Raw genomic sequence first — 26,416 nt, 5'->3', positions numbered from 1 at the left:
CCACCCCTTAATCCGCAGCATTTATTTTCACAGTTATAACAGAAAGTTAGTTCATTTGAGCCACTGTCATCGACTTCTAGCTATGCCGCTACTAAGTGTACGATTATTTTAGCAAGCAACCTTAGAACGTCCATCAAAATGACGAGAAAATCTCAGTATGTAAATACTCCTTGACTGTAGTTAAAGACAAGAACAAATGATTTTAGACTATGGTCTAAAGGTATCAGATTCAACAAGACACGTTTTAGTAATTTATTTGGCAGGGTTGCGAACTACTGAGGAATGCTAGACTAGGATGGAACAAATGCCCATAATTTTTTTTTATTTTCAATGGTTATGCAGTGGATGTCAGTTAATGATGAAACTGAGCTATCGAAACAAGCTCGAGAAAACGACAATCACATATATGTACACTAAACGTACAAAAAAGTAGAAAGATAAATCTGTGTACACAATTTACACAAGAAAATAACCCAAAGGTTGTTTACTTCCTAAAATTTGATTATTTAGTCTTAATAAAATTGACCAACAACATATATACTTTTATCGCATATTTTAGATAACAGTACATAGGATACACTCCAGGATTAATAAAATCACGGAGTAGATTAAAAATAAGAATTTAAAAAATTGTTTTTTTTTTCAAAAACACCATTATTAAATTATACGAAATGTCTGTAAACCTAAGCACCCTTCGGATGGAATAGGACTAGTTTTATTCTTTCTCATCTGGTCGATTAGAATCTATACTCATTTAGACTGTCTACTTTATATGCCGATTCTAATTCCAACTTTTATCGTCTCAGTTCTATTCCTTCTCAGCTTATTTTACGAAACACTAACATGACATATTAAATACTTCTTCTTCAGACGGAATTAACACTTTGTTATCATAGTCACTTGTCTGTTTGGAAACGTGAGATATGACTATCTGTCATAATTGTTGCCTAAACTACTCCCTACTAGGAAGTCAAACACACTTCCAGAGTTCCAGTGAGAAGATAAAACTTCAGATGTTAAAATACCCCTTTTAATGTTATTAAAACATAATCTATCCAAAAATAAGTGACACTGACTAATCTCAAAATCATCGGCCATCTGGATAAACCTAAGTGATTAAAAGAATAACATTCTCATCATCGAGTTTGAAAGTGTTAATTTTAATTCAATCTTCAAAGGAATAAAAGTTATATGCTCCTGAGAAACCCTAAGGTGTAATAGTCTTTGTTTCACATCTTGAAAACTATCATAATCTGTACCAAATAACAACAAAACAGACAAGGTAGGGGAAAAATGTATTACCATTCACTAACTGACACAGTAATATCAGGGATACTTACATTTAAATTAAGGTCACCAAGTGGAGTAGTGTTCAAGACTAATACTGTTACACGACTAATTCGACGTACTTCCAAGCCATCAGGTAATATACCAACAGATTTACTTGCGCTAATTAAGAATAATCTCCAATCGCTATCTGTAAAATATAAAGATTAGCAGATAATAACAGAATAGTGAGTTACATGTTTTTGGGTCATATGCTAGTGAAGGAGCTTAATAAAACCTTGTAAGTACTAGCAATATTTCGACGTATACCGTTAATATATTAGCAATGAATGATTAAATTCGGTCATAAACATCAACAATGGGAGACTATAAACTAATTTGAATAATGCTGGACCCCAAAAAAGCACATTTGGACAATTTATGTGTCAATGATCCCGATCTATGCATGGAAACCTACAAGTAAACACAACTTAATTCTCTTCAACCAAACGCTTTATTATGCTCTTAAGTAAATCTTAATCCAGCCTGCAAACAACTGAGAAGACTAAACAAGGTCAACTGTTAATTCCTCGCTCCAATCAACCACTATACATGAGGAAAACATAAATATTCCTACTTTTTCTGGGTATTGGTTGGAATCAGCCATTCACGATGTGAATTTTATGTCTCTTAATTCAACTATAAGCGTTCCGTCTAAACATTCAAAAAAGGATCATTAAAGTCCTTTTTGGGCGACTCGAGTAGAGTATTGGGAAATAACCTAGTTCATATCACATAAAAGTAAAGCTCTTCAAGCTAAACGAAACCGTTTGTTACATGTTTCTTGGTTTACGGAAGTCATTTTACCAATGAACGCTGTTTACGAGTTCGTAAATTTGCCGAAATCAGCAACTTTGTTGTAAATTTAGAAAAAAAACAGGAAGAAAATATCGTTTGGAAAGCTTACGAATACTTCCGTATATTTGTGTTTAAGGCGAGTCGAGGGTACAAAATGTCATCACAATAATACTAACAACAAGTCATACTGTATTAGGTTACTTAGCTTGTGAGAAACTACTCAAAGTCACAAAAATTCAAACTATTCACAGCATATTTATAATGAATGTTAGACCTTTTTAGTGGGGATCACATGTTTATACAATGTAAATACTATATATTTGATAAAGCACATGTTGTGTGTAGGCAAATTTTGATCGCATGTTATTTAATTACTGTTTTTAAAAGAGAAAAAGTAGATTTTACGTTGTAAAATATAATAACATCAATAAAATCTACTATAATAGCAAACCAATCAATCAATCAACCTAAGGTATGAATTAAACTTTTATTTTGATTAACAGCTAAAACTAGTTGCTATTTCGAGGTCCTAATTTAAATTCTATACAGATATTATATTCCATCCAGTATTAGTCCGTGTATCAGTTCAAGGTTGCTGACCCCCTTATGTTTGCACATCCGGACAACAAAAGCGAGTTAACACGATCAATAGCTAAAGAGTTTAAACATTAGTATTAGTAGTTGTGACTAAAAACTGAAAATATGACAGGAATGAATGAGAGTGAGGGATAAAAAAGAGATAAAAGTAGGGTTTAGATTTACAGACGAAAAATGGCCAAAATGATTATTAAGATGATATAAAGTAAAGCTCTGCGAAGCCGAATAACTGTTAGGACGAATATAGTATATCAAATAGGGTCAACGCACACTTTCACCGAGCTCTATATTGACGACGACTGAGCAATGCCGTGAATTGAATTTTTAATTCTGTATTTAATTAGCTTGGAATTCGTTCTCAGTACATTCTGCTACCAACTGGAGAACCACTGGACAGAAGTTTCGTCCTAATTTGGAACTACTTAGTACTCGGTAACTGTGATGAATAGGATAGAATTGAAATATTTGAACATTAGATTTCGAGTCACTGACTTGTTATTATAATGGTCGCTAAAAAATGCCAATGTTAGTGGTTTGATGCCGTGTAGGCTAGTGAGTGTGAAAGTCTAAGGATCTTTGAACTAGGCTGAACAGTTGCACAATACTTCTTAATTTTCAATGGGAACTATTTCCAGGATGAATACTTATTCAGCAACTACGATAATACTCGAGTTTAATGACTAAGATTTAGTTTTACTTTAAACAGAGTTACCTTTTACTAGTGTGTGTATAATTCTACTGCTGACTAGGAATGGAATACAGTAAGAATCAAGTGACATATCAATCGACTAAAAGCCATCGATTCTCGATCACTAAGGCTGTTTTGCAAGGTACATTGTGAACATTTTGTCTCTATATTATGAACAAAATATAACACAAGCGACTGGGTTAGACTTTAAAAAACTATCACAGATCATTATAGGATAAAATTTGATATTTTTAAACTTATAAATTTATTTAATTAACTACGTCACCACTCCCAAAAAGGATCGGTAAACCCCAACGACTGTTAATCTTCAGTTTTCTATCTGAACAACCATTATCGCCTTGTACAAAATATGGTTTAAAGCCAAATATGTAAACTTTTACTTTTGTATAATTGAATTCTTACTTGGTATTGTTTACAATGATTTTTACTCATAGAATTTACTTACCTGAATGATAACGGATTTTTCCGATGACGCCGTCAATTTTCCCCAAGCAAACAGGATTCCATTCGTTAAATACGTCAGATGCTGGAAAATAAGTTATATTTTTTTAAAATGAGAAATAAACATCCTGATAGCTTTCTTATTAAATTAAATTAATGAATATATAAACCAACAAAATTTCATTTATTACTGTGATTATTCATCATTTATATTTATTTATTTATTTGAACACATAAATATTGGTACAAGAGAGCGCCAATATATATGCGCCACACAAAACAATGAGAATTTAAAGACAAGGAAGAAAAAAAAGTAAGGAGCGTGAAAGAAAAGAGGAACAATAACGAACAGATTGGTGTAAAGTAGTGTAATAATAATAATAGCAATAATGGGGGAACGGAAAGGTATAATCGGAAGGAATCTTTCAGTTAAGGAAGAAACAACTACCTTTTATGAAGAAAGTAAAAGAAGGTTACAGCAGGAACGCCACTGGCTTCTATTCTGAGCCATATCTGATAAAGTCTCTAGCCACTGTGTAGCACCATCTCTCGGACCCCAACCAGGGAGTCGTGAAGGACCGACACAAGCCAGTCCTTTGCAGCTTTCTTTCATGCCCCGACACCATGTCATATACTGACCACCTCTCCGCTTCTTCCAATCAGTCCCAGAGTCGGAACCAGACTTCTTGCTGTCAGTGGCTCGGATGAGTTGGAAGAGCTTCCGGTAGTTACCAGATGCAGCTGCTGCTTCCAGCTCATTAGCACGCTTCGACCACCAGGCTTCTCGGTCCTTACGCAAGCTTTGCCCAATTTCATTACGTAACAACCTTCGTTTATGATCAAACTCGCGGTCACCCGGAGTAGACCGACGGGCTTCAATAAGTTGTAAGGAACCTGAAGAAACCCAGTGCTTATAAGCGGGACGTTTCGCGAATCCACAACTGACTGTACCCGCCATTTTCATGGCGTCATGCAATTGAAACCAATGCTCATCTATACTTTTCGGTGGTATGGTAGCTAGCCTAGAAACTAGCTCGGTTCGATACTTACTAGCAACAGAAGTTGCAACCAGCATGCTAATAGCAATCCGTTGATGGCGGTCACTTCATTGGCCACTGAAAAGTAAGGTAAGACTTGCAAAGACCAGGGCATGATCAGAGTACAGATAGGTACTCCAAAAGGAGTGGCAGTCTTGTACACAATCACGCCAGCGGTAGCTGATCGCGATGTGACCAATCTGAGTCCAGGCTTCAGATGCAGAGGGAGGACGCCAGGTGGCACATCGGCGATGACTGTGCCGAAAGTTAGTGTTGGCCAGAAACAGGTTGTGGTCTGTGCACAGTTGCAGTAGACGGTCTCTGTTATCTGACCTGCGACCAACAAGTCCCCATCGGTCACCTAAACAATCCTCTTCTGTGCCTAGACGCCCGACCTGAGCATTCAAGTCTACATTCAAGTACTACAATATCTGTCGAACGCACTTTCTGGAGAAGAACAGATAACTGGTGGTAAAACTCATCCTTGATTGCATCCGGGCTGCAATCTGTCGGGGCATAGGCGGAGATGACGAAAAGACATCGTTTCTCACGCCGATTTTTTCTCACTTTGATGGAACTTTCTAATCTAACAGCACATAACCGACTGTTAATGGGGATCCAATCGACTAGTGCTGCTTCAGCTCTAGCGCTTAGTGCGACACCAACGCCAGCGAGACCAGACGAAGATGCCACAGGGTCCCCGGATAAGCGCACGTAAAACAAGCTTTTTGAAGCGACAGATGGAGATCGAATTTGTAGTACTTCACCAGAGTCTTGAATACGGGTCTCGGATAGACAACAAACATCAATATTAAGACTTTCTAAAGAAATAGCCAGCCCTATCTGTTGTCCAACCTGCATAAGTGTGCGAACGTTGAAGGCAGCCAGTTTAAATGGTGCACGTGGTTTCAGAAAAACTGCTTCAGTACTCATATTTGGTGGTAACATACAATTTTCAACCGGACAGTGACTCGAGAACATTTAGATACAGTCGAATTTCCACCAAAGACGAGCCGCTGTATAAGTATAAAAGAGGGTGAATAATGTGGTAAATAATAATAATAATAATAATAATAATAATAATAATAATAATAACGATAGTAGTAGTAATAATAATAATAATAGTCATTTGATTGTTAGTTGAAGCAAGTAAAGTAGTTTCCATAATCAAAGGCAGTTCATCATATTTGTGTGTGGGCTGTGATACTGCCCAGGTGCCCAGACCGAAGCAGGTGGTTATCTTAGGAGGCCACACCCCGAGCCTTTGACCTAAGGTCTAACCCACAAGGCAGTGGAGCATCGTAAGAAGATGCAGTCCTATGGTAGCCGGTGACCAACGATTGGTTCATACGCCATTTGTTCCCGCAGGATACTGGTGCCCATGCGCACCATTGGTTTAGGATCCGGTTAAAGCGCCGGACATTCGCTTTTCGTCCTCTCATTTTCGTAAACAACACCCCCACCACGAGAAGGCAATGAGTAGGACTTCCCTGGCAGAGGCTGTATACGCGTGGCCGTGTGAGAGTATTTCGAGAGGGAGAGCGGACTCTCCCCACTCTCGGCCGTACCAGGGCATTCGGGGGCAAATAGGAACAAGCACACGATGAATAGAATTGTTGGATAAACATTTTCTAAACCTGCAAATAGAAGCTATTCATCCAAATAAAAAAAACATAACTATAGAGAGGGAATCTTTTATTTTGACAACGTAAATGGTGTTTCATTTTATGTAGTTCATTGTAGGTACTGCAAATTACCTATCTAAAAATAAAACACTAAGCTGGTACAGTTTATATAGGGTTTTTTCGGTTTCAAATTGATTCGCTTGTGTTTACAATAGATTAGGTGAACGAAGGTTAGAACGAATGATCATTTACACTTGTATAAAACTTATTGCTACCCATGTTTCAAGAACTATTTGATTCCAAGCTCAGTCATACGTCGAAGCATCTCACTAGCCCACTCAAACTAGTTAAAGTAATACACACTTCATTTCTACTTAAAGAACAAACCGTTCAATGTAACACTTCCAGTGTCAGATATATACAAAAGAAAGTGGCTTAGTGGTTAAAACACCCAAGTTTCAACTATTAAGTCACAAATTGGAACGCATTAACACTTATGGTCTGGTCAGCCAGGTGGTACTATAGTGAACAAGAACACGAGTGAGGACAATCGAATGTATTTGACACGAAATTACAGAGCATCTCACTAAAATCTGAGAACCATAGAGTAAGTAGTTAATTTGCAAAATATCAATGCATCATCTCAAACTTCACTGTTCCTTTTGCAAATATCAGTCCGTTGTCGCAGATTTCATTGTTCATGCATTTTCATACCAATTGTGTTTCGTTCCCATTATTTCCCTCTCGATCTTCCACTGAAATACATTCTATGACTGACCACCGTTATATACTACTTGTGTGGATATAAGTAACCCACACCACAGTACTACTAGTGCTCAATGTTGGTTAAAGCATTGTACGTAAGCCTATGCATGTGCGGTTATATTTGATGCCTGGTCCATGCACGTGATTTTTCAGCTCTCTTTAGTTCTTCGTTTTTCGAAGTAATCATGATTATAGAAAGTTTAACGAATTTAATTTATACGAAAATTTGAATAATCATTTACAAAGACAGAAACTACAGATTTTCATCAAACGTTCAACAATCACTATGTGAGGTGAAACAATGATTAACTGGGCACACTAATGTTAATTTTTAGGATTATGTGCCATACCTATCATGTAAGAGAATAAAAGTAGATAGTATAGAATGAGAAGTAATTACCAACTTTATAAATAGGGGAATATTTTTATGATGCATGATGTTTTGAGAAAAATGACTGAACAGCTATGAAAACGGAGTTTTGCAGCTCAGAAATGCATTTGTAGTGTGTTTTCTAAACAAGATAGATTAACTGTGAAGCATTCACTTTCGTTTTGTACATCAGCACCCGATTATTCCACTTCCCTTGTCCAGACACACAATAACTTACGAATCAAAGTTAACCAAGACTTAAAAACTACTGCACACTCCCGTGCGAAAGCTGCCAAAGGTTTTAGAACCTTATGGTCAATACGTAAAGCCTTTAGTCATGTTGACGCTAAAACTTTTTTGATTTTTATGTAGTATTTGTGCATCCTAAACTTGAGTACTGCATACAAGCAGCTAGCCCCTGTTTAAAATAACGGTGAGCTTTTGAAAAAGGTTCACAGAACAGCAACTAAGCTGATCCCCGGAATAGAGAACCTCCCGTATGATGCCCGACTACCTAAGCAAAACCTATTTCCGTTGTCATATCGAAGAACTAGAAGTGACTTGATTAGCTCTCAAATTAGTTAGTGATAAATGTGCACCAGATATACACCCATTTTTGTCTTTCAAAACAGAGAATTTACGAGGACATTTCAAAAATGTCCACAAGCCGAGAACAAATTGTCAGTTGACTATCAACTTTCCCATCGAATCATTAACAAGTGGGATTCATTACCACAACATGTGAATGAAACTCCATTTGTTAACATTTTCAAAAGAAAGCTAGGTTAACTGAGACACCATCATTGCCAGGACTAGCACAGGCCATCAAGCCTCCTGTCCTTTCCAAACTGAAGCTGATAAGTGAGTTGCATATCACGAATTGAATTTATATGGTCATTAGCAGTCATGAAGTGATCAATGTGGAGAAAATTCTCCCAACCCTAGAACGTTATAGAACTGGGAGGGACTTCTATACATTTCATTTGTACAGGAAATCCTGCTTTAAAGCAACCGTAAGCCTGATAACACACTAGTAGCAATAAAAAGCAAATTACTGTAATAAGGAGCATTAAGTGTTCAACCATAGCAATCTTCCACACGTATACGTGTGGAAATGAATACATTCATTTAATGATGCGTGACATTATTTAAGTGATATGCTATAACTTCACCTAACTGTACTTACCGTGTCTTATAGTAAGCTTTCCAACAAGGCGATCACAATATAATGCTTGACTTCCGTTGACGATTATAAAAAAGTTATTTGTCTCAATTAGATCCATAACAACCAAGACGCTTATACTGCATTTGACCTACAAGGTCAAGTCAAAGTATCAAGTTAGCCTCGCATAACTCTGTGCAATCTTTCATCATTTAAAACTTTAAGTTGTAGGAGCTCTTCATAGGACTCGAATTTGAGTCCTGAAATGATTTCGTGGTTCGAATTTGGATACATCTCAGTGTATCCCTGTCCGTTTGGGGTGAGGGAGGGAACACTATATTTCAATACTCTAAATGGGGTCGAATAAAACTGTTGAAGACTAAGCCGAACAGTCCCAAAATGCACTTTGACGTTACCAGTGCAAGGTTTGTTCAGAAGTCATTTCTGTCGCAAAAGACTTCATAGGGTACAAGCACTTCTAGATCTCTTTCAACTTGGGATATCCCTAGCGGTGAGTTTCCTGAGTTGTATTCGTAGTCTGTAACGTCTCAAATGGAGTACTTTACACTTTGAAGCGTTAAATTTAAGTACGTTGTTGTCTGTCCAACTTTGAAGTCGTGTCTGATCCTCCTGAAGTACCAGTTTGCACCTTTGATTGCAAACTTCTCTCCAGAGTTCCACATCATCAGCAAAAATGTAATAAATCTGACAATACCTGTTGTGGGAGATCGTTTCTATAAATTAAGGAAGGAAGAGGTCCTAGTACTGAACCCTGAAGGACCCCACTAGGTGTTGCAGCGTTGTCAAGACTGAAGCTACTTGCTTCAGTATGGCAGAATGGATCATATCCGGCTCAGGATAAGTGTTCTTGATTGGGTTCTGCAGTTTCCGATACGCTAAGTCAGCGCTCAGGTTCACTTATGAGAGTCCAGTTGAGTTGCAAGTGAAACCCTCATCAATGTAGTTAGTATGGGTCGGTCGAAATGTTCGAAAGCACTGTTCCACTAGAAGGTCAGCATCATCAACGTCGTCGTTGGTTGGGCCACTAGGACCAAGCAGTTTGGAAACTCCGGATTCGGTTTGTCTAAGAAAGGCTGCGTGACAGAATAAGTCCTCTGGATTCGAGACAAACTTACCGACAAGCCTTATGTGGTACCGAAGCCTGTTTTCTCTTATTGCCTTTGTGCTTTGGGTTTGCTTGTTTCAATTACCTGTAGGTGCTATTTTTACCAGTTCGTTTGTATCCCACCCGGTAGAGTACGATTCTTGATAACTGTGGGTTTTTTGTAGTTTTTGGGGACCGTTTGCCGTACAGAATCCTTCGTAGCACATAGGATTGTGTGTAGCAAGAAATATCAATGAGCGTCCACATCAAGTTGGGGGTGAACTCCCGAATACACCTGCTTTAGATTGACCGTCAGCTGACATATCCAACCATTTGAAATTCCAGCGCTTATTGTTGGTAGGATGTCTTACTTCATTTTTGCTGATGATATTAAGGGATATAACGGCATGATAAGTTTGACCCAGTGGGGCCAAGTGTAAGAGGTTGAAATCAGTAATTTTTCGTTTGTAAATACGCAGACTAAGAGCGGCTGCGTTTGATTACCTCTCCGACGAGTTGCTAACTTGACATTTTCAACTAATTCCAGATCTTCAGTAAGGTTGGATAATTGAGCCTCAGTAGAGTTGTCACCTTCAGTGTACAAATGTTCAGCGAAGTTGGCTCTAAAAAGATTGAAGTCTCCTAGAATCAGGATATGAGTGCATCCTAGACGAGTATAGCGGTATAATCCTTCAAGCGTACGATTAGCAAACTCGATGTCCTCAGTGGGCTTCCTATAGATGACTCCAGCTAGACGACTCGAGTTGTTAGACAACCTTGGTGAGCAACATACAGATTTATTCGGACTTATTAACTCCTGAGCGTACACTTGATGTTCTACCAAGTAAGATCGCATGTACATAGTTGCTCTATCCCCTATTCCTGCTTTTCTGTCACTGAAAAAAGACCTGTCTGGTGTTTCTAGCCCCTGGTCTAATTTTTGAAATATGCGTGTTTCAGACGTTCTTATCGGATGAGTGTTGCTGGCATTATTGAGTTCACACAACTCAATCATTTTATTCGGTAAACTCTCAGTGTTCATATATGGACAGTTTATGATTCCAATTTGAAACACATGAGCTTCCTCGTCCTGTTTATCTGCATGATTCTTCTGTGAATGGACAAGTAACCTACCTACAAAGAGATTTCCGAGTTGCTAGCACTATCTCTTCTATATTTTCTTTATGATCTTAAAAGTCCACAAGTGGAACAGTCAGCCCCAAATCGCTATCTCACTTGATCTTTGCATAATACAGCCTATCCGGCTGCATGTGGATTCCAGTTAGTGACCGGCGTCTGTTGACACGAAATGCTCCGGTTACCTTCACTAGCCAGTATGTAGAATCTTCTTCTTTCTTGGCTAGTCGCACCACTTGTTGAGATAATATGTTCTTGAGCTCCAAGAACTCCTTTATGAATTTTCATTCCAAACTATCAGAGTTTGTGTTGGACACTTTACACACATGATATTTCTTCAATGAAAGAACGTCTTACGAGATTTTTTAGAGACATTCCTGATGAGATTGCGCTCAGAATATGGTATATCAGGCAGTATTCTTACATTACCTTCTGAATTCATCAGCTGACTAACCATCAGAGTATCTTCTACGTCGGCAGTGTTGGTGAACGTTACACGAAACAATATTGGGTGGTTTCAGAGTCCTTGGAGCCTTTCCCTCGTGTGAGACGTGTAACTATTAATGACTCGATTTTGGGAAGTTTGAGCTTCCTCTTCAACTCTTCCCAAAGCATTCTGTTATTTTTGTTCCACAAACTGAAGGGAAGGTCAAAGCTGTCTTCAAGGTTCATGATTATGAGAGAATCATCGCGAACCATGATCGTTTTTCCAGGTTTTTGTGAACGTTGAGGTTGGGGTCCTTTTTGCTTTGCAGATGAATTGTGTTCAGATTCTCGTGCTCCTTGGACAATCGCAAGGGAAGACTGTACAGCCAAATCCCTAGCTGATTTCATTACAAGACCTGCATTTTTGTCGGTGACACTAGATCCTTTTTAACTCTGTTGGTGGAGTTCAGTCTTCTACAGAATTTTTGGCGGCCATAGTGGCATTTAGGGAACCTGCGCTGAGGGACACAAGTTCGCTGAGAGACTCTCATGCCGTCGATGGTAATTGGAAATACAAAGTGGTGTACGTGTCTTATCATAATGCTTTTAAATTTTAAAGTAAAAACTGTTATTTTAATACTTCTAAGAGTGGGCTCTGAAAACAAGAGTGCTCTTACTCGTATTGTTGATTTTTGAGTGGTAGAGGTACGTAAATTCCTAAAATAAATCGTTCACCAAACCTTCGACATTGATGCTAACCCCATTGGTTTAACTGGACACAGCCTAGTTGTTTATTTGTTATGGATCTGCGCCTCGCCTCGCGAACCAGAAAAGTGACTCCAACGTCTGTGTTTCTCTGTGAATGTCAGTATTTGTCCTACTTTCATACTATCCGCATTTTTGAACTTTCGAAAGAACCAAATTTGCCAGCACGGTTTATTGAGATTATAATATTTGAAAATCTCTAACCAATCTCTGTTAGCGAACCTTTGAAAATGTAAGCATTGGACAGTCATCTTTTTTTCAGTATGATATCCTTCAGTAGTCAAACAGGTTCGTAAGGAGGCCTTGATTCTTTCATGGATTATCTTGATCGCTAATTGATAGGCGCGAATTGATATGATCAAGAGGTTTTGAAAATGTCCTTTATATCATGAACATTATAGAATGACAGCATGGTGATTATATTGCGACCTAGTTAGACATCTAAATGACCCACATGGACATTAGCTTTATTTAAGGTACACACAAAAGATGCAACTCCATTTTCACTCAGTTTTCTTCGGAATCACATCTCGAAGTTGATAGTTGACTTGGTTTTTCTGTTGTGATTGCTGAGTGAATCAGCTTTGTTGATGACTATGGAAACCAAATGAGATCTCATCGCAAAAACACCATATACGAAGAAGAGAAGATAAGAGATGTTAGCAGTGAGACCACTGGTTTATGGGCCTGCACATGATGCGCCAACCACCTGAGCAAATCTCCCGTATCCCTTATGAAGCTTGATAAAATATCCAACACTTAGTAACCTCGCGCATACCACAGAAACGGTTTGATATGATGGATGATTTTTGTGAATTTAAAGCAGTCTTATGAATTACTTGTATAGACCATCAACGTTGATGATCTATGTCGAATGACTGGGGTCCTACTCGAGTTAGACGGGAATGGTATGACCAACAGCTAACGTCGAAGTCACACCTCACGGTCAGCACCTAACGTGAATTACCCCCCGCCGCATTAAGGTACTGTGGGCGCTTTGAAGACCGTACAACAAAAAGGACGTTATTACAGAGACATATTAGTTAAAGTAGGTACAAGTGAATTTGTGGCCATCGCCGCATGGGCTAATCCATGGCGTATGATTAACTGATGTGCGTTGGTTGTCCTTGACTTTGACAGGGATCGATGACTTGTTCGATGTCCAGTTACCCGACTGCTGAATGATTTGGCTAGGGCTCAGTGACATTTCACTGGACCTAATATACACCCCCCACCAGATTGAACGGCCAATTGAATCGGTACCAAACATGTTGGGAGTAGTCGTGAGCCGGAGGTTGCCAAACGATTAATATGAACCCTCCAGGTTTTGCCGAGCTGTAAGACAAATGAAAAGGAGGCGGCAGAAACTGATCGGAAAACAACGAGCAATAATATGTTACTAGGACGTTGGTTGAATGTAAAGCGGTTAACCATAGAAATAATAGAAAAAATATAACGTTTTAAAGTCCTATCAAGTCGCACTGAAATAGATGGCTTTCACAAGTGATTGAGTTCCTAAGATCGGAAACGTTAAGTTTGTCGCAAGAGTAATGATACTACAGTGATAGTACGATACATGTATTATCAATAGATGCTTATGTTAATACTCCTATTGCTTTAAAGTAGAAGTCAGACGGTATAGATGACAGATTCTGTTTGTAAGTGTTGAATTCTATTTATATCTGTATTGAACAGACTAACTGTTTTCTGGGTGCCTTGCCACCGGTACTCTTACGGCGAGTCTGCTTCGTCAGTGCCATGTCTAGAACTTCTATGGGGTACAAGCAAGAACTGAGATTTGGAGTGTGCAGAATTAATTTGAGTTGCGTGGTTACAACAGATTTAGATGTAAAACAAAACATTTAGTTGTACAGCAAACATTCGCTAAAGTTTGGCTAGGGCTCAGTAACACTTACACCTAAAACAAGCTCGAAATAAAGTGAACGAACGCGTCATCCAAGGTTACATCTAGTGTCATCCTTTATATTTACTTTATCACAACTATAAAATTAAACAGTTGTATGGCATAAATACTTAGCAGTGTCACGTTATAATATACGAATTCTGGGTTTGGACCTGCTGTGGGTTTCTGAAGGTCACAGAGTGTTCGCGATGCCGTTTTCGGGACAGATCATAAGAACTATAATCACCGTACATTACTAATACATAAACCCAATTAATAACTTTGTGGCACATCCGCATACATATAGTGCTACTGATTTTCATTGATCTTATCTATTTAAAAATCCTACTTGGGAAGCACTTTATTTGTGAACCGATGTTGCAAATTATTAATCACGCATGCAAAAATAGCGTGTACCTGTCTGTCAGAAATATACAATAATAATAACAATTATTGTTGTATTGTCCCTACATACATTTTGCTGTTTTACCGAATATTTGGAACATAATTATTGTTTCGACGATGAAGTTGTCTCAGGTTAAGTGATGCTTCTAAAGGTGGAGTGATTTGTCTGTTGAAGGTACAGAGTACTGTTGAATGTATTGCACCTAAAAAACAGCAAACCCAGAGAACAATGAATTTTTTACAAAGTACCAGCTTACTGCTGGCTAGCATGCTTGCATTTCACATACGAACTCATCTCTAATCCAAAACGTTCTTGTTGACCGTTATCTGATTTCAGTAGGATCGTATGAATAATTGCTGTCCAAATATGCATGTCGCCAATCCTCATATGATTGAATGTCATTGAAATATACATATCGTCAATCCTCGTATATTATTATCGACTTAGATCGCGTTAGTGAATAACGGAATTAAATAAGTCAAGTACGAGAACGGATTTTTGAATACGTATATTTTGTACACTCATTGATTTAGGCAGGCAGTTAGAGGGACGAAGCGAAGAGAAGAGTGTGGTGCGAAATGATGCTCAATAGAGAAGGAATGCAGGCCAACTCCATTTAGTCAAGCGTTGATCAATATTTATAGTCATACAAAATAAGCTTGCCTTCTTTTTTTGTTTATCTTCAGATGAATTCTCTGGAAGATAATTGGTTAATAGTATTCTTTAATTTAGTGGTATTCCGTATATCTACAAATTTATTACACACAATAGTGAATAACTGACGACTTAACTTTATAAGTACTGTGGCGGACCAAGAATATATAAATTCCAAAAATAATGATAAAGTTATTACGTCTAAAAATTAATGTATTAATATATTAAATATAATCTATACATACAAGAAAAATATACTGAACGTTACTTAAACAGTCAGGAATTGGCGTATTCGAGTTTCTCTTAGTCTAGTAATCCACAATGATAAGTAGTTAATAATTACGATCACAATTGCTATAGTTCGAGATGTATATCCAGATGAAGCATATTATGAGAATATCACTGTGGTCTGTAAACGTAAATAGTAAATACATTAGAGTTCTTTTATCATAACAACAGGTAATTGAAAACAGTGTATTTGTGAGCGGTAATCAATGTGTCATGCTATAGGGGGGATTCAAAATGAAAACGAAAGGTCATGAGTTTTTAAAATAACTATTTTACAATAATTCATAGTAAATGTACACATTATGAAAATTAATGAACGAAATGAAAATAGTAGCAAAAACTAGTTACAAAATAAGTCTGTCCTAACTATCTCCATAGTACCATATTGCTATAGAAAACATATATACTGATAGAATAAATACGGTAAAACTTTTAAAAAAAAGTCATTAAAATCATAACAACTCGAAGTCGTGAAAAACCATTCTATTTAGTTGTTTTTCCTAACTAAACTAATCAGAGTTCATATCATAGAATTATGATTAAAACAATTCACTTGATATTGTCTTTACTTGAATCTTCCGATTGATGTTTAGGACTTGAATTGATCAGTCTGTTATCGGCATATGTGCATACTGTGCGTATTGCCTTGATAGTGCCTTAATTTACTAGCACTATAATCAAAGGTGGATAGTGGATAGCAGCGGAATCCAGGACACACGTTTCGTCCTATTTGAGACTCATCAGCTGGATGCACCTGCATCTCAAAGTTGATGTTTACTCTGGGACTCGAACCCAGTACCGTTCGCATTAAACACCATCGCGTTGTCTACTTAGGTATTAAGTCCTGATAGCCACTTGCTTGTGAAATAGGATGAAGTTTAATTCACTTGGTATTGTCTTTACTTGAATCTTCCCATTGTTATTTAAGACTGTTATTGGTCAGTCTGTTATTGGCATATGTTTATACTGTGCATATTGCCTTGATATTGCCTTAATTTACAAGCACTATAATCAAAGATGGTTAGTGGCTAAGTAGATAACGCGATGGCGTTTCAAGTGAACAGTACTAGGTTCTGGTTCCAAAGTGTACATCAACTCTGAAATGCAGATACATCCAGTTGACGAGTCCCAAATAAGACGAAACGCATGTCCTGGATCCCACTGTTAGCCACTATCCATCTTTGATTATTATGATGAAAACAGTTACTTTCAAAAATAATCAATGTATTTTAATTTTGATTCGTTTATAAATTACAATTTATAAAATGACTTTATTAGTTCATATGATTCTTAATATAAACATTTGTCTACAAAATAATATTGTTACATATATATATATATATATATATATATATATAATTCAAATAATTATAAAAAGGTTAATAAAAGTCATTAATAATACACCAAAATCTCTCATTCACATTTCATAAACAAACTATATAACTAAAAATCATCACTCATTCCATTATTATTATTCCAAGTATATCCATTTCAATATAATCGAATATATATATATATATATATATATATATATATATATATATACGTGAATATTAGCAGTAACCTTGACAATTATTTAAAATTTAATAATGTCACTTTATTGGTCAGGTATTATGAACAATGATGTTATATGGATACTAGATTCTGTATTTGTTATATATGTATATATATGTATCAACCAAGGGATTGAATTAAATTATCAGTTTAATATTTAACAATGATAATAACAAATTATTCATTATAACAATTAAACAATATACCTTTGGATATGTTAATTGAATTTTTATTAATTTTATTGTTATTTAATAAATCAATTACTAACCCATTGAAAAATCAATTATTCTACGAATTAAAACAAAATGAACATGATCATAAATATGATATTCCAATAGATAATAAAGAAATAGAATTGTCTTGTTTATATGGTACTCAATGGTTTATTCCTTCAACTATACCATACAAATTTAAACCAACAATTATAGTTAATCAAAGAAAAAATCAAAGTAAACTATTAATTAAATTACCAGAGAATAATGTATTACGTACTAATTTTCGTGGATTATATCAATGTTGTCAATCTTTAAATTATGAAAATATGGGAATAATAAACTGGTTTCCAAATGAACCATCTTGTTGCCCATGTTGTCCATGGTATGAACAAGATCAATGTTTATTTAAACAAAGTAAATTAAGAAATAATTCAAGTGTTGTAATAAAATTAAGAAATAATACAATAAATTGTGGTAGTGTTTTTCTCTATACAAATTCAGTTAACATGAACACTGTTCATTTGGATGTTATACGTGATCAACCTATGCTTATACCATGTCCTGGATTAAATAGTACATTTAAAGAAGATTCTTCAGTATTTTGGATTGATTATCAATTAACACCTCATAAATCAAGTCGTCAAATATGGTATCCATTTAAACGATTAGAAAAAAATCAGTTTCATTCAATTCTTTATTATTATGATAATCGGTTTGGTGTATGTCTTTTAAAATCACAATTTCCACGTATAATGTTATTTATGTTATGTAATTATAATCAAATTAATCAACAACGTATTGTTCAGCCAATATGGCCTATGCCATCACCAGTTATTGCACCTACAATTCATTTGTATTTACAATCGATAAATAAAATGGAACACAATATATATAAATCGGTCAATATAAGAAATCATTCTGAATTTTTTCTAAACAATATTAATTGGTTTGTTAAATATTCTAATGAACTTTTAACATTTCGTGTAATGCAACAAACCATAGTATTACGTTTAACATGTATTGGTAGTTATACACAAAAATATATTGTTCATAAACCGATAGGCAAGTTATGTTTTAGGTGGAAAACCTTAAATCAAGTAAGTAAGTTTCTTAAATATAATAGTGTTTTAATAGTTCAATTCATGAATCATTTAAGGATAGACCATCATGCAAAACCTGAAAGCACCGAATGGTCGTTTAGTCCTAGCATGGGATTCAGAAGTGCGCATCCACGATCCCGCCTCGCGAGATTTGAACCCAGGAACTATCAGTCTCGTGATTATATGACAAAACTAAGTTGTAGATTTATAGTTTCTTTTTGCTCTAAATTGTACTAAAATCATTTAACTCTTCCCTAAATAATTAAAAACTGACCAATTTCCAAGTATGTTTCGTTTGATAAATTAGTCTTTAGCTTTCACAAAAGTTATAATGAAAACGTAATTACATTTTAAAATTTATTAAATTTTTAGGAAAATGTAAAACTTTCCAACATATCTGATTTTCAAGAACATTATCAGTTTGATGATCAAAGTACATGGGAAAGAACAGAATGTTTGACTACACATCAAATATTTAATAAGTTTTCAGTTCTTTATGCTTTTTCAAAATATGATCTAAATCTATTGAACACTTCAAATGAAACTAATCAATCAGTAAATAATACATTGATACTTTGTGAAGTAACTACACCAGATAGAATGGCACCAATAAGTCGAAGAATAATTCAAATAGTAAAGACCACCAATCAAATATCAAATAAATTACATATAAGTTTTCATTGTAATTGCCTCATCTTAGGTGGCAATCAGTCCTCGTTTAAAGAAAATTCTACTTTAGATCTTCTTATAAAAAACAATTCACTTAACTTGAATATATCATTTTGGACACAACATGAAACTGACGATCAACCGTTCTGTATTATGAAACATGGTATACATCAATCTGACCAAAAAACAAAGGAAACACAAACAAATTTAATCCGTACTAGAGATACTTGGAAATGTCTTGTGAAAATGAAAATTAATTTGCCAAGTCAAACAATTACCTTGTCAATTGGATATGGAGAGACGAAGAGAACACTTCAAATATTTATTATCAAATCTGTCCTAGAGTTGTCTAGAAATGTTGAAAATCTTCAAAGCCAAATTACACAACAATATTATCTTCATTGTGTCCCAAATGATATTGAAAGGAGCATAGCTCGAAAACTCGGGTATAATTATCCAAATAATGTGACTTGGTTTATTTCAATTGATAATCATACTCAAAACTACACAACATACGATAAAACACTTGAACATACGTTCAAATTAATACCACTTTACAATGCAACCGATTATCCTAAGATAGTACTTAATAAAACAGAAAAGTTATGGGAACGTATTAATGAAATATCTCATCTACGTAATTTGTATTTGAATTATTGGCCTGAGAATTTGTGTGTAAGGTGTAGCAGTGTTTATGAAATAGGAATGTACTTTAATGGTCAAGAAAGTTGTGCAGCGTTTAATGATTTCAATGTAATTGATACATTCAAAAACACTGAAAACAATCGTCATATTCAAAATATCAGGAAAAAATGGCAGTTGTATTTTGTTATTGAATTAAATAATTCTTCACAATTTCATGAAGTAAACTCACGACTTAACAATTCGGAAATTTTTCTAGTTCAAAGTACATCTATGAGTTTAGAGTGTATACGTAAAATGCACACAAAACCTGAACAACTCAAACTAAAAGAATGGCCTAAATTGACCATTATTAATACACAAAATAGTACTGAAGATCACTTGACTAATAGCACATTCTGGATATTATCTCCTTATTCTTTAAAGGTTAGAAAAATAATCCATTTGAACAAATCACTTGTTGTTCATTTAAAATGCTCATATAAAAGTGAACAATTCGTAATCAAAATTCATACGTTTAAACAAAATGTACCGAAGATTTTGAAACCAACTGAAAATGTACAACTAATTAGAACAAATTTACGACAACATACTGTATTAAATTACAGTATTAATACTGATAACATGACTAAAAATAGCATAGAATTAATATGTCAAGCTGTTGGTTCACCAAAACCAAGTATACAATGGATGAGAGCAGTTTATAACCAGAGTGAATCATTTATTAAATGGGAAAATGTACATACATGTTCAGTAGATGAAAATAAAATACAATTTAATATTAGTATAAATGGTGATCAAGAAATTCAAACGTGTATATATAACATATCAACATTATTGTTAACTTCAAAGGATACTTTAAATCAATCACATTATCAGTGTTTAGCCAAAAATATTGCAGGCAATGCATTTAAACAAATCAAACTGATTTATCTAGATACTACTTCGATTCATTCCAACGAAACCATAAAATTACAAATGATGAAGAAATTCGTTTCATGGATTTATTTAATTATATTGCCAATAATTTTAATTCTTATTACAATGAGTATAATTCTATGGTTATGTTATAAAATAAGTTATAAAAATCAATGTTCTTCCGATATATCACTTCCAAATGTTCTTTATAAAAATATTTATAATCGTCTTCATTCATACCATTATAAGTCATCATCATCGTCATTACTAACTTCATATAGTTTGAGTAAAGATTATAAGTCTATTGAACAAGTGTTAAGTCAACTTTTAGGTTTCACTGTTAATACTACTGTTCAAGATACTACTAATATCACAACAACAACAACAACCAGTACTGCAAAAAGTTCTATGAATCAAATCAATAAATGGATTATACCACGTAAATTTATCAAACGATCCAATTATCCACTTGGTTCGGGGCATTATGGTTCAGTATTTAAAGCATGGTTACACAGTTCATATATTAAAGATACATTGAATAATGAATTCAAGGATATACTATTAAGAGAGGATACTGAAAATTATATTGTTGCATTGAAAGTATCATCCATGGTTGAAAAAAGTACTGTTAACAGCAATAATACTAACGATAGCAGTAAATTAATATGTTTAAAAAATGAAATACGTATATTATCAAACTTAACTAACTGTGATAACATAATCAGAATGATTGGAATAATGTTTGAAAGTAACCTGAAGAGGAACAGGAGCCCATTGAATGGTGTGAATTTGATTCTTGAATGTTGTAAATACAAAAGTTTAGCTCATTTTATCCGATGTCATTCACATCAAATTATAGATAGTTTAATGAATTATGAGGAGGTTCAACTGACCAATTTCTATATGAAAGACAACAAGATGAATACTCATGATAGAACGACATTGGGAGAGTATAGATTGACTGTAAAAGAGATATATCGTTTCGCTTACGGAATTATATCAGGTATTGTTTATCTGGTGAAGAATTATGTAATACATAGAGATTTAGCCACTAGAAATATTCTAATTAACCATAATTATATACCGAAGATTAGTGATTTTGGTTTGGCTGTACAAATGACTCCAATGAATGGGTTAACAAATGATGATATCTATAATATTGATGGTGAATTTAATGAAGATCAGCTGATCGATGAATATTATCGTGTATTGACGCCAAGAAAAAAATTGCCCCTTCGAATTCTACCACCTGAAGCATTGTTACAACATAAATTTTATTTTAGTTCAGATATATGGCAATATGGTTTGCTGATATGGGAACTATTTCATTTGGAAAAACGTGAACCATTTCAAGAGATTAAAACATTTCAAGAATTAGTAGGTATGTTATCAGAGCACAATCTTAATAACAACAAGAATAATGGTACAGATTGCAATTCGAACGTTTCAGGATACACGTTGAAGAAAACGACGAACTGTCAGAGATTATTACCACCGTCCACATTAGATAGACCTATACTAGTGAACGATGAATTATGGGAGATGATGTGTCAAATGTGGTCCTATAATCCACACAAACGTCCTACTGCAGCACAGATTCACGATAAGATAAAATACTTACTTGACGACACTAAGGAAACATTCAGTTGCATAGACTTTCAGTACAACTGTCATGAACATCGCCATCATAAACACCATATCTGTACATACAAGAACTGTAAATTCTTGTCAGATACATCTTTCATTGAAGTTCATAATCACTTGATACACAGTTATGAAAACACAATCCAGTCTACGTGAATTCCCTGTCGGTAACACGCATCTTATCTACAGTGCTCATTACCCTATAATGTATAGAAACTATTAACATTGTTATTATTTTAAACGATTTGGTCTTTCTATTTTTACTCATCCCGAGTGAAATCAGTTGAATTAACGTGGCTTGTTATTCTTATTATAAGATATTAGTTGATGAGTTCTCGAAAACAAGAGAGACATGAGTGGATGCTTACTAGTATTTTGATGGTTGTAAGCACCAACCACTTGTACTCTAGGATATGTAAGTCTCAAAACTACAAGCTGTTGCGTTAATATTTTACTGTCCACATTTATTGTGTTATGTGGTCATCACTGGATATTGTCGGTAGTTATCTGTCTTCTCTCAATGTTATATATTCCATCTAAAACTCCAGAAACAGTTTTTAACAGTTTTCAATTTTTTAGAAATTTCTAAATCTAGGTTTATTGTCCTTCGAAGCTTATCAACATTAAGCATTATACAAGGAGATGGATATTGCTGCTCACCCAAAAACCTGAATTAAAATATTTTAGTACTTCTATCAAGCTCAGAGCATAGAACACCCTTCAAACCCTCATCCTGAAGAACCAATATTCTTCATTAATATTTCTATTTTTATTGTTTATCACTGGACATCAAAAGTCAGTCAGTCATGGTCAACATAGAGCCTTTCATCAAATGTAGCAACAATATAGTCTAGTTATTGTCTTATTTTATGGCCAACAAATTTCAATAATCACTGCAAATTTATAATTGATACTAGCTTTCATATTATGAATGACTGGTATACGCGATTTAGTTCCTAGAAGAGTCGTATTTTGAACAAAACTGTCAATATAATAGCTTTAAATCTTGGTGTAAACATGAAAGTTTTAAAGGATTCATATTCGAAATATTTCAATTCTCCAATGAAAACTTGGTTAACTTCCAGTGGTTGAGCAAGCAAAAAGTTATTTAAAAACATAGCTGACTGTAATATTCGTTAAGAAACTATTAAGAGATAAAATTAGACATTCTGCTAGTCATTTGGAAGTGTAGTTTGTTAAATACATTATGCTTTGAAAAATAATGGCGATTATGTAAGCTGATATCGAAGTTCAAAGTATGTTGACAGTGAATTAGTTATTAAAGTATTCGACGTTTATTCAATAATTCAAAATATTCAAACTCTGCCCACTTGATTTTATTTGGGCAACTGGTTAGTATCATAGTCCTTTACATAGAACGTACATATGTATGGCTCTGTGGTAGAGTCTTAGACTGTGAAGATCGGTCACACAATTCCGGATTCCGGGGGGAAGTACAAGTTAGGCTAGATATCGGAACTAAAAATCAAATAACTGAAAACGAAAAGGAACTTGAAGCTTTACACTCTGAATGATTATTAAAAGTAAGTGTCACCTGTAAAACTGACAAACTAATACTAAAATAACTCGAGCGTAAAACTAGTAACAGAGGTATTTAATTTACTGTTAAATCTTACTAGAATCAAAAGAAATGAAGGATTAACTATCTAGTTAACTTGAAAAATATATTCGCCGTGTGTAACATTTAATCTATTGAAGTTCACACAACAAACATGTATACAAATTAAATCACTTAATCAAACAAAAATTACATTTATTCATACCACATATATAAGTACGAATACATGAAAACATATTTCATGCAGAAGCTACTCTGAGCTGAATGACACGACAGCAGAATGATCAGAATTCCTTGTGAGTAATAACTACTGAATTGGCTTCGTTCCATGTAGTATTTAAACTTAAACTAACTTTTGAGAGTTATTTATTCCTTGGATAAGTAAACAACAGCATGTCGTAAAATGTTAGAATTACAACTTTTCTACTCATTTACATATTACAAATGTGTAGGTGGTATTCATCACTGATAGACCTCATTTGGAATACTATAGGAAACTAATGATCACTGGGCAATTATCTCGTCGTCACGGATGACGATAGATGATTATGACTAAATTATATTAAGGATGTGAAAATTTTCTATTATTAAGATCAATAAACTTAGTGTTTAATTTATTTGAAATCATTAGGTCAAACTTTGATAGTGACGTTTACAATTTAAGTAATAATCCTTATATTTTTCTGTTTCAAAGTCAGAAAAGCCATTTATTATTATTATTATTATCATTATTATTATTATTATTATTATTCAATACCACAAATCCATTGACAGCGTGATAGATTGGCTTGATATTAAATACTTATTGTCATTTATATGACTTACTGACCGAAATAACGAACTACATATTTTTCGTATATGGAATTTTCCTAAGCAACTTGAATAAATTGATTTTCAGACTTGCAAAATGAATAGTCTGTTGGGAAAAATATTCATATACCTGTATCTATTTTAGTGTTTACAAAGGACAGAAAGGTTGGCATTCACAGGTCTTATTGGGTATATACCATAGAACTTATGACTCTAGGGGAAAAATGGTCTTGGAAGTTCGATAGAGCAGGATCTGATTGAGACGCGACATAAAATAGATTAAATAAGTAAATACAAAGCAGTGAGTAAACAACCAAAGCCTACTCTATTAAAATTTGTGGAAGCTGTGGCAATTAGAAGCCTTAAAACTAATCTTCGTATTCAAAAAATATTTCGTGGCTAACCTACAACTGCTTTCGCAACTGAATCATTATCACACCTTTTCCAGTTTTACTCTTCATTTAATTACTACCACAGCCTAATGAGTTTAGCTTTCATACCTTTTCTCATAGCGCTTAGGTTTCTTTTAGTTTTATGTAATAATAAACATTATCTTAGCATGATATCTCGATGGCTGTTGCCAAGATTTCCAAATATTCTGACGTGAGTGTACTTTGTAGCTTCTTTTGGTCCTCTATGACGTGTTGGTGTTTGCGGATCCTGGAATGTGAATCCATTATCATTAGGTGCACCATTTTTCTTCCACTTTGCTCAGCTATTCTCCATCCGAATGGGTAGTTGATTGGAGGTCTGTATCTTACACTTGTTCGTAGAACATGCTGGCGAAGACACTCGTGGAGAAAATGAAGTTGTTCTCCAGTGGAAGCCTGCCTTTTGGCGAAATTCTCCCATTTTTAAACAACGAGAAGTGTATTACGCTCATATGATTTTGAGGGGTGTAGAAAATCTGTAGATCGGGTGAATGATTTTGATGGAGTTTTATTCTGTGAGCTGGATTATTTGATCTTGGAGCTTTCATCGTTCTTCTGAACGACATCATCAGCACAAACTTCAGCTAGAAGAACGACAAAAGCTACACGACCAAACCATTCAACTCAGAGAACAAAAATTCCATCAAAATAAACATTATCATAAATAATCTATAGCTGTCGTTTCACGTATTTATAATGTTTTGACAACTCGAAACTTATGTTCAAGGCTTCTTTCTGATTATTTTTAATCACTGACGAAATATCACAAGAAAAATTTGTCAAAAGGCATCATTAATATCTAACTATTCAGTTAATATTTAAAATATATCAGACAATCGTAAATGAGATTTTATTTACATTTACATATTGATGAACAGTTGTATTTAAATTATAAACGTTGTTTATATCGAGTAAATGACATCGTATAATGTTTTATTTTAGTTTGATGTAAACATTCATGTATAATCTATGCACTAAATATAAGTTAAATAAAATCATTAATAGTTGTACAATTTCGGTTCTCCGTTTCTTTATTCACATTGATTAACTGGATTAATAGACTAAGCTATATTTAAGTTAAATAGATTAAAAAGATAATTTAAGATCTGATTTATTGTATTATGATTATTGAAATAAGTAAAGAAATCCTAATAACGTGTTTAGTTCCACTTCATTATCAATGATTTCCAAGAAGTCATCATCTTAAAAACGTCAAGTTTCTTTCACATTTACTAGAAATATTCTACATAGGTGAAATATGAATCAGCTTTTCTATGCATTTAATCTAAGTAAAATAACTCTTAATCGATATTATGACATATTCACAACATAGTAAATAC

The 26,416-nt window shown here is 34.6% G+C and overlaps 2 protein-coding genes across 2 annotated transcripts in view; one reads left to right on the top strand and one right to left on the bottom strand.

The window, feature by feature from the left end:
* Nucleotides 1-13,292: 13,292 nt before the first annotated feature.
* TAF11_1 (transcription initiation factor TFIID subunit 11) overlaps nucleotides 13,293-26,416 on the bottom strand; it is a 36,303-nt gene continuing 23,179 nt past the window's right edge. Inside the window, exons 4-6 of the mRNA XM_051213617.1 lie at nucleotides 15,472-15,635; nucleotides 15,364-15,427; nucleotides 13,293-15,319 (exon numbers count right to left, since the gene is read on the bottom strand). Of these exons, the coding sequence (XP_051069610.1) occupies nucleotides 15,559-15,635 (77 nt within the window). The 3' untranslated portion in view covers nucleotides 13,293-15,319; nucleotides 15,364-15,427; nucleotides 15,472-15,558. The remainder of the gene's footprint in view (nucleotides 15,320-15,363; nucleotides 15,428-15,471; nucleotides 15,636-26,416) is intronic.
* MS3_00005537 (uncharacterized protein) lies at nucleotides 17,219-22,412 on the top strand (the record flags this gene model as incomplete). The annotated part of the gene is made up of 2 exons (XM_035730358.2): nucleotides 17,219-18,380; nucleotides 18,756-22,412. Exons 1-2 carry the CDS (start codon nucleotides 17,283-17,285, stop codon nucleotides 22,410-22,412), a joined length of 4,755 nt encoding a protein of 1,584 aa, XP_035585653.1. The 5' UTR covers nucleotides 17,219-17,282.

Source organism: Schistosoma haematobium, chromosome 3 (assembly GCF_000699445.3).
Source record: "Schistosoma haematobium chromosome 3, whole genome shotgun sequence".
Classification (NCBI taxonomy): Eukaryota; Metazoa; Platyhelminthes; class Trematoda; order Strigeidida; family Schistosomatidae; genus Schistosoma; species Schistosoma haematobium.
Note: the sequence above shows the minus strand (reverse complement) of the source record. Positions and strands in the feature narration are given on the sequence as shown.